At 46.3% G+C, this 13,744-nt stretch overlaps 1 protein-coding gene across 1 annotated transcript; it reads left to right on the forward strand.

The window, feature by feature from the left end:
- Nucleotides 1-2,963: 2,963 nt before the first annotated feature.
- LOC100279474 (ABI3-interacting protein 2) lies at nucleotides 2,964-13,526 on the forward strand. Its single transcript, NM_001152478.1, has 3 exons — nucleotides 2,964-3,649; nucleotides 12,224-12,396; nucleotides 12,488-13,526. Exons 1-3 carry the CDS (start codon nucleotides 2,986-2,988, stop codon nucleotides 13,187-13,189), a joined length of 1,539 nt encoding a protein of 512 aa, NP_001145950.1. The 5' UTR covers nucleotides 2,964-2,985; the 3' UTR covers nucleotides 13,190-13,526.
- Nucleotides 13,527-13,744: the final 218 nt, after the last annotated feature.

The following is a 13,744-nucleotide window of genomic DNA, read 5'->3' on the forward strand; positions in this document are numbered from 1 at the left end:
GCGGGAACTGTAGTCCCGGACGAAGTTACGTCTCGCCCGAGGGCCTCCTCAGGTAGTGGGCGCATCCCTCAGCACGCCCGAGGCCCAGCTCGGGCAGGCTTCGTCGAGAAGCAACCTTGGCCAAATCGCCTCTCCAACCGACCGTATTGCAGGCGCATTCAATGCGAGGATCACCTGACACCTTATCCTGACACACGTGCCTCAGTCGGCAAGGTCAAAGTGACCGCAGTCACTTCACCCTTTCGCTGACCGACCTGACAGGAAAACAGCGTCGCTCGCTCCGCTCCGACTGTTGTGCCACCCACCAGGGTGAGGCTGACAACAGCCAAGTTCAGCCTCAGGCGCAACAGGAAGCTCCGCCTCGCCCGAACTTAGGCCTCGGCCTCGGGAGGAGGTCTCCGCCTCGCCCGACCCCAGGGCTCGGCCTCAACCTCGGCCTCGAAAGGTGGTCTCTGCCTCGCCCGACCCCAGGACTCGACCTCAACCTCGGCCTCAGGAGGAATCGCGTCCTCGCCCGACCCCGGCCTCGCCCTCAGGAGGAGTCTCCGCCTCGCCCGACCTTGGGCTCGGACCAACCGCGCCACGGGAGATACATCATTACCCTACCCCTAGCTAGCTCAGGCTACGGGGGAACAAGACCGGCGTCCTATCTGGCTCACCCCGGTAACAAGTAATGATGGCTCCCCGCATGCGTCCATGACGACAGTGGTTCTCATCCCTTTACGGAAGCAAGGGGACGTCAGCAAGATCCCAACAACACCGACAGCTGTGCTTCTACAGGGCTCAAGCACTTCTCCGACGGCCACGTTATCGCCTACGCAGGGCTCAAGCACTTCTCCGACAGCCACGTTGGCATGTACACAGGTCTCAGGCACTTCCCTACCAGACACATTAGCGCCTAGCTACACCCCCCATTGTACACCAGGACCCTCTCCTTACATCTATAAAAGGGTGGTCCAGGGCCTTCATGCAAGAGGGTCGCGCGGGAGAACGGGCTAACGAACAGGCTCACTCTCTCTCGCGCGCGAACGCTTGTAACCCCTACTGCAAGCACACCCCCTGGTGCGAGATAACACGAGCCGCGTTTTCCCCCTTGTGTTCCATCTCGCGCCAACCCATCTGGGCTAGGACGCGCAGCGACAAATTTACTCGTCGGTCCAGGGACCCCCGGGGTCGAAACATCGACAGATACTGTTTAAGATTCTTAAGTCTGGATGATGTGATAAAGTTGTTATACTCTTTTTACGCCTTTGTTACATTGTCTTTTGATATATTACATGTTGGGGGTCTTCTTCTCCGCCGAAGGTCCTCAAGGAAAAAACACCTTCGGCAAAATGATACAAAGGATTGCCGAAGCCTCCTTCAGCCTCGGTTTAGCTCCTCAAGACGAAGACTCTGTGTAGAGACGACAGTGCGGGATGCCGAAGGTTAATGGCTTCAGCCCAGACCAAGCAAAGAAGGAAAAATGACTAGATAGGCCTAGTTTTAATTACTTGTAAACAAGTGTTCGAGGGCACGAATGTAATTTTACCCAGGCTGCGTCCCATGCCTATAAATAGATGAACAGTGCCCCTGTACTGTTCACGCTGGATTGTAATCACTGTCCCGTTATTCTCGTGCCCTCACCTTTTGGCAAGCCGAAGTTATTAATGTAATACAAATATTGTTAATATTCATTCATGTTTATGGAATACAAAAATAAATAGATTATTGATACATGATTATTATTACCTTTATTCCTTTGTGTTCCTTTACTTTCTTATTTACATTCACATTTATATGATGAAATGATGAAGGTATGTCCTTCATGACCTTCGTCTGAAGATCATTATATCCGAGAGGAAATAATGCTTCGAAGGACGAAGGTCTTTAACCATTAACAATTGTGTTGCCTTGTTTTTGATTTACAGTATTTGAGAACAAGTGACCAACATTACATTTGTGACGTCAACATATGTGTGGAAAATGGATCCTAACATACATATGCTATGCATTCGATTTTGCCCCTAAAACTGGGTGTGACACTTTGTCTTCCTTCCCACCTCCTCACATGGTTCTTGGAACGTGCGCAGTCTTGATTCCTAGGACTTGGGGAGGGGTCTCCAGACGAGTTGGGGGCAGATGCGTGGGGACCTGGGCGGCGGCGGGACCTGGCCGTGAGTTGGGCGTCGGAGGGTGTGGGCATTAGAGGACTTGGACGTTGGTTGGGCGGCGATAGGAGAGAGAGATGAGGGCGGTGACGATGGACGATGAGAGATAGATAGGGGTGGCGGGAGAGAGAGCTGGGAGCGACGCGAAAATAGCTCGCGTCGGGTAACGATGGGAAAAAGGTGCGGGTCAGCTAATCGAGCGTGCGCCGAACAAAAAATTTGGGTCGACACCTCTGTATCGAATACTCAAAAAATACTACAGTTTCAGTAAAACCATAGTATTTAAAAGTCTGTTTTCTAATGATCTCTTGAATGGGTTCTAATCTAAAATACAGTAATATTAGCAGAAACTCCACTTACGTACAGGCCTGAGTTTGACGCACATACATTGGCAGCCATGTGCAAGCCGTGCCCGACTGCCCGCCTCGGTCGAGCTCGTCCAACACGCGACACAACACGCGACACCGCAACCGGTGCCGACCTCGGCCGCTTGCTGGCACCACCTCTGCTGCTTGCCTGCTTCTGTCTGGTGCTGTATATGAAATCTCGTGCCATGCATTCATTTATTTCAGGACAAAATTTGAATCGTGCGATTATTTTGTTATGGACGGAGTACGTTTTTAGGAAAACGCAAATGAGATGGGAACTGGGCCGGAGTGGCCAGCCGAAATAGGCCTCCACAATTATTGGATAAAAGAAAATGGGCCGACATGAACGGGCGGGAACATTTTCGGGCCTTCCCTGGCCCGACTCTTCGACTTTTTTTTAGGAGGAAAGAACACAGACCACGCACCAGGGACCTCACCGAGCACAGGTAGGGTTTCGGCCACCAGCCATGGCCGACTCCGCGCCGTCCATCCCGGGCGTCATCGCCTCCCTCCAGGCCTACTCCACGGCCCTCTCCGCCTTTACCGCCGCATGGCGTGCCGTCGAGACCCACGCCTCCACCCTCGACTCCGCCCTCGCCGCCCGCCTAGCCGGCTTCTCGGAGCTCGAGCTGATCTGCTCGGCGATGGACGGAGCCGGCCTCCGCGCGTACCTCACCGAGCACAGGGACGAGCTCAAGGATCCCACGCGCGCCCTCGACGCAGCCCTCCAAGTTGCGCCCGACCCGGGGCTTCTGGTCCTCTCCGCGGCAGCGAGTTTCTGCCGCACGCTGCCGGAGGTGGCCAAGAGCGACGGTAGCGTCAAGGCGTCCTGCCGCCTGCTCATCGCCTTGCTCGACCGGCTGCGCGCGATTGGTGTCAAGCCGTCGCCTGAGGCGCGCGAGGAGGCCAGAGCTGTTGCGACGGACTGGAAGCGAGGCAAGCGGATCGGGACGGAGACGATGTTTAAGCAGGAGACGTTCGCCTTCTTGCATCTCGTGGGAGTGTTTGGGCTCGTGGAGGATGTGGGCGGTACCAGCGAGGTGCTTGATCTTGTCGTGTCGATCTCAGGTCGTGAGCGCGCCGTTGATGCGTTCGTCGTCCTGGGCCTGGACCTCGACCAGCATATGCCAAGTAAGTCACATTTCTCTCTTTCTTGGACAAGGAGGAGGGCGGTAAAATGTCTTGTTTAACCAGAGGAGTGTTTCTCAGGATGCGTATGAGTGATAGGTTAAGGGGTGAATTCTGTGTCTTGGTCTTGTGAGTAAGCTATTGCTTAAAAATGATCAACTCAATATCAGGATAGTTAGTGACCTTTAGTTCAATTGAATAATTCTGTATAATTCCTAAGTTAGCACTCGTTCATGCTTCAATCAATTCAATATCAAACTTCATGTCACTTTCTTATTATTCTGAGTTGTTATTCCTATTACATAAATTTGCCCCATTCAGGTTCAGATGTACTTTCCTGTTCTATCACATTCAACTCAGCTCGGCCTTGAGATATTTGTGAAATGAAAAACCAGACATTGGCATGCAACTGAAGTGAAAAAAATGTTAACCATTGTATCAGAATCTGTTTGCTTGGAATTCTTTCTTTCATGGTTTGTGAGCTAAGCTGGCGGACATGCTGTTGGTCCTGCTTCCTAGATCTGATTGTCATTATCTTATAAATATGTTCTATGATTGTATGCCTTCTGTTGTTTTGGTTGTCTTCCGGGCTGAGTCCTGTGTGGTCATCACAAGGGATGGGTTTCGTTGTCTAAATTTTGAAGTATCTGGTGATAGAATTAATAGACTAAAGAACTTATGAAATAAAGAATGTGTTGATCTGTTCTCCGACGGGATGAATACATAAACAGAGAGGTAGTCATACCTTCTTGCCCTTGATTAAGGGCAAGATTAGCCAATTGGTTAACGTCCTGGGTAGAAGGTGCTCCTGCATCTTATCGTCCTAGCTCCTGGTCACCACCACTCTGCACATTAGGACTTCGTGGAGGAGTGTTAGGGATCTGTGCCGTGGGTACACCGGAATTCACTAGTGCCATAGAAATGAATTCTTAGTTCTCTAAAAAATGGTTAAGAATTGTAGAAAAATATTTTATGAGACAAATTTTTTTTCTGGAGATATTTATGGACTATTTAGTTTTTGCTACGCAATTTTGGAATATTTTATGCATTTTTGTGTTAATTATGAAGCCAAAGTGAATTAATTTTCATTAAATTGCATAGAAATTTAGAAATAATGTGGTAATTTAATGTTTGACCAAACTTTAATATTTTTTGTGCCACATTTAGAACATAACCTTAATTTTCTATTTCATCCAACGTCGTTTTAGAATTTGAGTCAGAAAGTTGGTATTAGTTGCATGATTGTTATTTAACCAACATCGAATATTTAATACATGCAAGTATTTTTTTCTCGAAAAACGCAGGAGAGCTGCGCATCATTGTATTAATAAGAAGGGGAAATTAAGGTCCAAGAGGACCAGTACAAAAAACCACACTATGGTGGCCAGCAACAAGTATAAATAAAACTATCCATAGGACTAGGATACAAAAAGACGACCAAGGAAAAATTAGGTCGGGCCTGCTGCGCCTAGAGCAGCAGCAAGTCCAAGGCTTCCGAGGTGTTTGGCACCAGCCAGCACCCATAAGGATAGCTCGTCGATGAAGCTTCTATGCACCTTGCCAATGGTTGGTAAATCTCCATCGAAAATAACTCTGTTTCTATGCAACCAAAGGCACCATGCTCCCAAAATAATGGCACTGTTGACTCCCTTTCTCTTGCTTCTGTGCACCTGAATGGTCACTAGTCCCCACCAATCAGCAAAATTAGTATCTTCTGGTCCTGGAGTTAAGTGGCCCATACCAAAGGGGGAGAGGATGCTATGCCAAAACTGCCTGGCGAAGACACAACCAGTCAACAGATGCTGAACTGTTTCTTGCTCTTGTTCACAGAAAGGGCATGCTTCCGGATGGGGAAGACCTCTTTTTTGCAGCCTGTCAGCTGTCCAACACTTATTCTGCATGGCTAACCATAAAAAGGTCTTGCACTTAGGAGGAGCCCACGATTTCCAAAGTCTTTTCCAAGGTTCGAAGGTGATGGAGCCCAAAAACAGAACCTTGTAGCAGGACCTAGAAGAGAAAAGGCCCGAAGACTCGAATCTCCACACATGGTGATCCTCCTGAGAAGTGAGCACGATCTCACCCAGGGTGTCCCAAAGCGTAAGATATTGCTGTATCCCTACAAGGGAGAGGGTTGGCTTGATGTCCCTGACCCACGACATGCCCTCTAAGGCTTGATGCACTGTCCTGGTAGAGGCAACCTTTTTATCCACCTTTGAGATCACTTCAGGTGCCAGCTCAGCGATAGAGCACCCATTTATCCATCTGTCCCTCCAAAAAAGGGTGTTATTGCCATTTCCCACATTAGTGTACATCGAACTGGCCACTAGTTTCCTTACTTGTGACTGAACAGGGAGATCCAATCCACTCCAAGGCCTATTCGGGTCAGTCTTGGAGAGCCAAAGCCATTTAGCTTGCAACGCCCAACTCTTATATATCAGATTTGGGATACCAAGTCCACCAAGGTTCAGCGGTCTGGTGACTTTATCCCACGCCACCAGGCAATGCCCACCTTTCACATCTTTTCTACCCTTCCACAAGAAACCTCGCCGAATTTTGTCAATAGCACTGATAACCCACTTGGGAACGTTCATGGCGATGAAAAGATATACGGGGATTGCAGAGAGCACGAACCTGACCAAGGCTGCCCTGCCAGCAAGGTTTAGCAGTGGAGCCTTCCAACCGGGCAGCCGGTTAGCTATCTTGTCAACCCACTGCAAAAGGTCCCTTTTCCCTAACTTCTTATCAGAAATAGGCAGCCCCAAATAGTTGCATGGAAAAAAAGCCGAGTTGCACTGCAAAATGTTACAGCTGTCCTGAACCGTCTGATCATCACAACTGAGAGGGATAGCACAACTTTTTCGCAAATTCACAACTAAGCCCGAGGCCTCTCCAAAGCAATCCAGGATCATTTTGACACAAGTAAGATCATCAACTGCAGGCTTGACAAAAAGAACCACATCATCTGCGTAAATCGAGAGCCTAGATTTCACATTTCTGATAGCCAGGTCCTGCAGCAATCCTCTTTCCTCAGCATGCTTGACATTGTTATTAAAACGTCGCTTAAACGTCGTTTAAGCGTCGTTTAAACGACAAAACGTGCTTAGAGTTTAGAACGTCCGGTCGTTTTAGCAAAAACGCGTAGAACGTCCGTTTATCACGTTTAAACGTCGCTTAAACGTCGTTTTCTCGTTTTCGGACGTTCTAAGCACGTTCAGGACGTTCTACGTGTATTGGGTCTTTCACAGGCCAAAAAATACACAGGGCTACCAGGCGTCCAGTGCCGACAGCCTCCCTCCTCTCCTCTCCTCTCCTCTGCCCCCTCCTCCCTCTCCATCCTCCAACAGTTCAGCGCCACCCTCCCTAGTTTTAGACTTTCAATCATCAAGAGTTCCAGGTTCAGTTTTCCAGTTCAGACATTGACGCACTCCCTAGTTTCAGACTTTCAGTCATCAAGAGTTTATGGTTACTGATCATATATACAAGTTGTAACTTGTGTGGTTGAACTTGATTTGTTTCATTTTGTTTTGTGAACTCAAGTACTTAATTTATGTATGAACACATTCTATAATTGAAATTTTATGTATTGTCTGAAAAGACGTTTCAACGTTCGTTTAAACGTTTAAATGTTAAAAAGGTGGTTCATAACGTTTTAACGTTTTACCGTTTTAATAACCATGATGCTTGAATAAGCTACTAAGCACATCCATCACGATTATGAAAAGCATAGGAGATAAGGGGTCGCCTTGGCGCAGCCCCCTCCGATGACGAATATAATCCCCCGGAGCTCCGTTCAATAGCACTTGTGTGGAAGCAGTGGATAACAAATTGAACACGAGACCACACCACCTAGGCCCGAAGCCCAGATGGGATAATACTTCTAGGAGAAAGGCCCAGGACACTGAATCGAAAGCTTTTGTAATATCTAGCTTTAGAAACAGACCAGCGATCTTCTTCCTGTGAAAGGCCTTGATAGAATGTTGAACCAACATGTAGTTATCATGAATGGAACGTCCCTTAACAAAGGCACTTTGATTTGTAGCCACCAAATTTTGAAGGTGCGGTGCTAAGCGATTAGCCAAGACTTTGGATATCAACTTGGCGAAGCTGTGAATAAGACTAATTGGCCTGTAGTCCCCGGCTGTCTTGGCATCAACTTTCTTAGGGATAAGTGTTAGGTATGCAGAATTCATCATCCACAATTTGCGTGTGTTACCTTGGTGCAGGGTGATAACTGCCGCCATCAGATCAGCCTTAATTATGTGCCAACAAGTTTTATAAAATCTTCCCGTATAACCGTCTGGCCCCGGGGCTTTGTCCGAGGGAAGGCTAGCAATAGTGGCCCGGACCTCCTCCTCTGTAATGGGAAGGTCCAAGGCCCCAAGGTCAACATCAGCACTGTGGCAAACCTCCAAATCTAGAGTGAACTCTCGCTGCTTCGCTACCCCCAACAGATTGGAGAAAAAATCAAACAAGACCTCCTGCTTTTCCTCTTGCGAGGTGGCGATCTGGTCCCCATGCACTAATTCAGAGATAAAGTTTCGCTTTTTCCGATAGCAAGCCTGTAGATGAAAAAAGGAAGTGTTGGCATCTCCCTCTTTCAGATATTTGATCCGCGATCTAAGTCTAGCAATTGTCCTTTCCAGAGATGCAAGCCCCAGGCAGTGATGCTTAAGCCTTCCTTTCAGCCATATCTCGTCCCCACACAACAGTCTATTGTCTTGAGCAATCTCAAATCTGTGCAAAATTTCCCTGGCCAGGTTAAGCTGAAATTTAACATTTCCGATCCTTTTATGGCTCCACGACTGCAAAGCCTTTGCAAGCCTTTTCAACTTTAGAGCTAATCTTTCCAAGGGACAAGAAATCATAACTGGCTGCTCCCAAGAGGTAGCCACCGTCTCCAAAAAATCTGGAAACTTGGTCCAAAAACTCTCAAAGTGGAATCTCCGTTTCCCTTTGACATTCTCATTAAGATGCAGGGCTAAGGGACAATGGTCAGAGAGTTCTGAAGAGTTGCTATGGAGAATACAATCCGGATGGATCTCCTCCCAACTGGCTGAACAGAAAACATGGTCGAGTTTAACAAGTGTAGGGACATGCAAGTATTATGTTTTAGAATTTTAGGTTACATTATGGTCTCAAATATTTTCGGTTTTATTTTGTAAAGGTGCAAACATTGCCTTGATTCTTGGCCAACTGTGGCAAATAGAACCGCTAAATAGTAGTAACTACCATGTTTGGCGAGAGATTTAAAAATGGTGTTCAATGTAAGTGAAATAGACTATGCACTTCAGTATGAGAAACCCACTGAGCCCACAGAGGGCACACTGACACCACAGTACTATCATAAGATGATGCAGTACAACCAATGATTTCAAATCGCCTGGTCGAACCCTAGGACCGACTAGGCGACTAGTCGCGATTAGGCGACGACCAGGTCGATTAGTCGACCCCTAGTCGGTCCCTGGTCATCCTAGACCTTTTAGACTAGTAGTTATATTTATATAGGTATATATACATAAATATACCTATATACATTATATAAATTAGAACAAACAACTAGGATAAACAAAATAACAGATTGCTTTATTGTGATTTGTTACTTACCTGAACCTGACTACCTAGCAATGGCTTAGGAGTAGAGCAGTAAGCCAGCAACCATCCACTAGTTTGACACTGGGCACTGGCAGAAATAAAGAGACGGGGGGGGGAACCTTGAGGCAACGAGCTCATCTCATCAATGGTGCTGATCTGCTGGAGAGTGGAGACGCCGGTAGTCTGTCACAGTCGCTGCTGTTGCTCTGTCACAGGTCACAGCCGCCGCCGGTACTGGTCTTCTGGACTGCAGCAGGACAGCAGCCGAGCAGGCAGAGGCGCCGGTGTAGCAGGCCAGCAGGGGGCGAAGGTGAGCAGCCGCCGGTGTTCTGTGGTCGCTGGAGCTGGATGTCCGATCTGGGGCGCAGGGGCAGCCGCCGGCGACCAGGTCTGAAGGCTGGAGGTTGGGCAAGAGAGGAGGTGTACGTGTACGCTGGTTTTGGAGGGCTGGGCATGGGCAGAGGAGAGGCTAGACCAAATGATACTGTAGATGGGCTGAAAATGGCCCAATACCAAAACCCTAGCCGGACGACCAGGAAACACTAAGCAGACGACATGAAGATAAAGATAGTAAGATCTGACCGCGGGGCGAGTACTACAGACGCCATACATTGTATGGCAACTACCAGGACCTTTTGCAAGGTTCATGCAAAAAACGGAATAGTTACCTAGTTCTCAAACCAGTTGAACCCCAACAGAATAGGGTGGTAGAAAGAAGAGAAACAAAACAATGATGGACATGGTAAGAAGTATGTTGAGTTACTCTAGTTTACCATTGAGTCTGTGGATGGAGTCTTTAAAAACCACCATACATATACTCAACAAAGTTCCTAGCAAATCAGTGCCTAAAACCCCATATGAGTTGTGGACTGGTAGAAAACCTACACCAAACTATTTACACATAAGAGGCTGTCCAGCAGAAGGAAGAATATTGAATCTCGTATAGGGAAAATTAGTTGAAAGAACAACTAGCTGCCATTTTATTGGCTACCCTGAGAAGTCGAAGGATTTTAGATTCTACTGTCCGGATAGACAAAACAAGTTTGTAGAAACAAGACATGTAGTATTTCTGGAGAATGAGATGATGTTGCAGGGCTGAACGCGCGACCTAAGCTTTCACCCCAATGGACATAACCAGCCGGACAAGCAAATGAATGCGTATCTAATGGATCCGACACCCTATTTAATAGGGGCATACACGGGAAAACTACATGCAATTAATTGCTCCTTGATATCACAAATGATGTCCTAAACGACCTTAATTCTGAGTATGGAGGGAGTATGCTTTAGCTATCGGAAGCATTATGTATGCTCAAATTTGCACTCGCCCTAACTTCGCATTTACTACTGGGGTGCTTGGCAGATATTAGATAAATCCAGGCACAGCCACAGAACACAAGAAAGCTCTAAGATATTTGGAAGGCACAAATGATATATATATATATATATATATATATATATATATATATATATATATATATATATATATATACATATATATTGGCTATTCAGATGCTGACCGGGCAGGTTGTGTAGATACATTGAAGTCTACTTCAGGTTATGTATTCACACTTGATAGGGGAGGTGTTTTTTTTGGAAGAGCTGCAAACAGGCAGTGGTTGCATCATCGACAATGCACATTGAGTTTGTAGCAATGCATGAGGCAAGCACGACGATGGAGGCAAAGAAATTTGTACCCGGATTAAGAGTGGTTGATAGCATAGAAAAAACCACTTAGAATTTGCCGCGATAATGAGGCGGCAGTGTCTTACTTCTACAACAAGTTAAGTGGGGCTGCCAAGTTCATTGACATTAATTGTTATGATGTTAAGAAGAAGATCCAGGATCAAACCATTAAAGTTGATCATATCAGAACCCAACAGATGCCAATGGATCCACTCACAAAAGGCCTTCCACCCAACGTGTTTAGACAACACGTAGCTAGCATTGGACGCATTGGATTAAGGGAGAGCCTATGATTCTGGATCAAGGGGATAAAGAAGCAACCATAGAAAAGATATTCCATTCTGAGGCAAGTGAGCATGTTATAGTCAATGGATTCGATGACACTTAATCGGTCACCGTTACCTATTAGTCTTGATGTGTAAGGTTGTTAAGGAGTGGAACCTAGAAAGTTAAAGAACAAGAAAATTAGAGAACAAAGAGGAAAATGTTAGCGTGTTCTCTATGTTTGTTAACAGAAACCGAACAAAAAAGGGGGAATCCTAACGAACTGCGCCCTGATCGGGGGCGCAATCCTATATGGTTGGTTGTGGCCCCCGGTCACAGAGCCCTATATAAACTAGGGCAGTGGCCTACATGGAAGGCCATCGCCTTCTGCCTTGCATAAACCCTAGCCGCCACATTACCTCGGATGCCTGATCGCCCTAGCCCCTGCCCCAGTTTATATAGCGCCATGTGACCAGGGGCTGCAACCAATCGGATAGGATTGCGCGCCCGATCAGGGCGCAAGGCTTCCCCTTTTTCTTCAGTTTCTGTTAACGAACATAGAGAACACCTAACATCTGGAACTCTTGTAATTTTGTTGGTTATCAGTAATGAAATTCAGTTCCTCTGTATCAGAAAAAAATTGTGTGAATTCTGTAGTTCTGTTCTCGAACAATGTAAGAGAGCTGCCTACCTCGTATGGTGAAAGGAAGAGAATAGTTGTGCAGACTGCAGAGCCCCTCAGGGATAAGAAAAGGAGAGGGACACAAATTGTGCGTTTTATTTGCCTTAGTTAATCACATAGATGCTGCCACTTTTTTAGCAATGCCATTTTGTTCATAAGAGTGTTTTTATAGAATGCCACATAACAAGCTTCACTAAAATGTTGTGTTTGCATTTATTCCCAATATCTGTAGTCTATTATTGACTCAACCAGGGTCACCTCTGCACCTGCTGCTTCAAAATTTCAAGGCAATTTTTGAGGTTTTTATTTTTGATAAAAAACTGACATTTATATGAAATAATTCTTTGCACCAGTCCTCATTCAGAAAATGGTAAACAAAAACAAACAGCTAGAGGCAGTCAAATTCATTCAAGCTCTTAATATAGCGCACAAATACGCTTTGTTGCCTATTATGAGATCGTACATTGATCATGCCGCAGTTGCTGGTAAGATGATCCGCATCAGGGGAGATGATCTTGCTACTCAGGTGCATGTCTGCTGCATTGTTTATTGTAAACAGTATACGTTCAAGGTTGTAGGCAGTTCTTGATTTCTAAATTATCTTAACACTTTGGCAGAATGCAGCTGATGCAAAAGAGCGCACACTTATTGGAACATTGCAGAAGTTCATTAAGGAACAGAAGCTAGAAGAACTGCCCATTTTTGAAGAAGCTAACAAGCGAATGGCACATTTGGATCAGCAAAGTGCTGAGAGAAAAAGAACTGCTGCTGCAGCGGCTGCGGCTGCTCGAAAGGTTAGTAAGAACATTGAGGAGCAGCAGAAAAGGATACAGGAGCTGATGCAGCCTGCTAAGAGACCAAGGTCTGAGAATGTGGTGAAAGGATCTTCGGGCCAGAACGTGAACTTTGCTGGAACCTCTACTCAACAGTTTAAGCCACAACAGAGCATTCATAAAGCTGGAGTGTCAAATCAGTATCAAGCTGCTTTAACCCAGAATGTACTGCCAGCAATCGCTCAGATTTCACAGCTAGTTGCTGGGAGCCATCGTCCAGTTGGCATCCCAAATCAGGCCCTTGCTGTTCCGCCTCAATATGGTAGTGGTAGTGCAAATTATTATGGAGTGACGTCCACCAGGCCATACAGGCCCATCACTCTACCTCCTGGACCTGGTGCTTTGAATGGTCCAAGTGCGCAGGCATCTTCAAGATCAAGGCTCTATTCTGGAGATCCCCTTGCGGCTGTCTCCCGATCATCAGATAAGAAGGGATCGTCTTACAAGTATTCTTTGTCCAGTATGTCAACTTATGATCGTAAATGAGGATTTGTTTTATCTGCCAGTGGACGAACCTAGTGAACCTTGAAAGTTTGGGTTTCAGACCAGAGATTTGGTCCCTCCGTAGATGTTAAGTCATTGTAGCTAACAATGGGCCTTTTTTACAGTAAAGGATGTGGGTTTGTATCTAGAAGAGATTCTCCTACAGAGTCTAATAAATATTGTAGGAATTCTAACTTATAAGGACAAGTTAGGTGTAATGGTGAGAGTTATCTTACCGAGCCACCAGATCCTAGGTTTGAAGTAGCCTCTTCCTATTTTCATTGGGTCATGAATTTGTAGTATCTGTATTTGCAGCGGAAAGCTTACCTTGTTTTATGCCTTTGTCGTGTGAGTCTTCGGTAGTGAGTCTACCCTTTAGGGTTTGTTCGATTATTTCCATTCCATATGGATTGGAGGGGATTGATATGGATTGTGAGAGATTTTGACTTATTAGGGATTGAAACTCCCCTCAATCATCCTCAATCCATATGGATTGGGGTTGAAACGAACAAGTCCTTAATGTAGATCGGTCCATATGGTTAATTTCTCTTTTTATTT

The sequence above is a fragment of the Zea mays genome, chromosome 1, assembly GCF_902167145.1.
Source record: "Zea mays cultivar B73 chromosome 1, Zm-B73-REFERENCE-NAM-5.0, whole genome shotgun sequence".
NCBI classification, from domain to species: Eukaryota; Viridiplantae; Streptophyta; class Magnoliopsida; order Poales; family Poaceae; genus Zea; species Zea mays.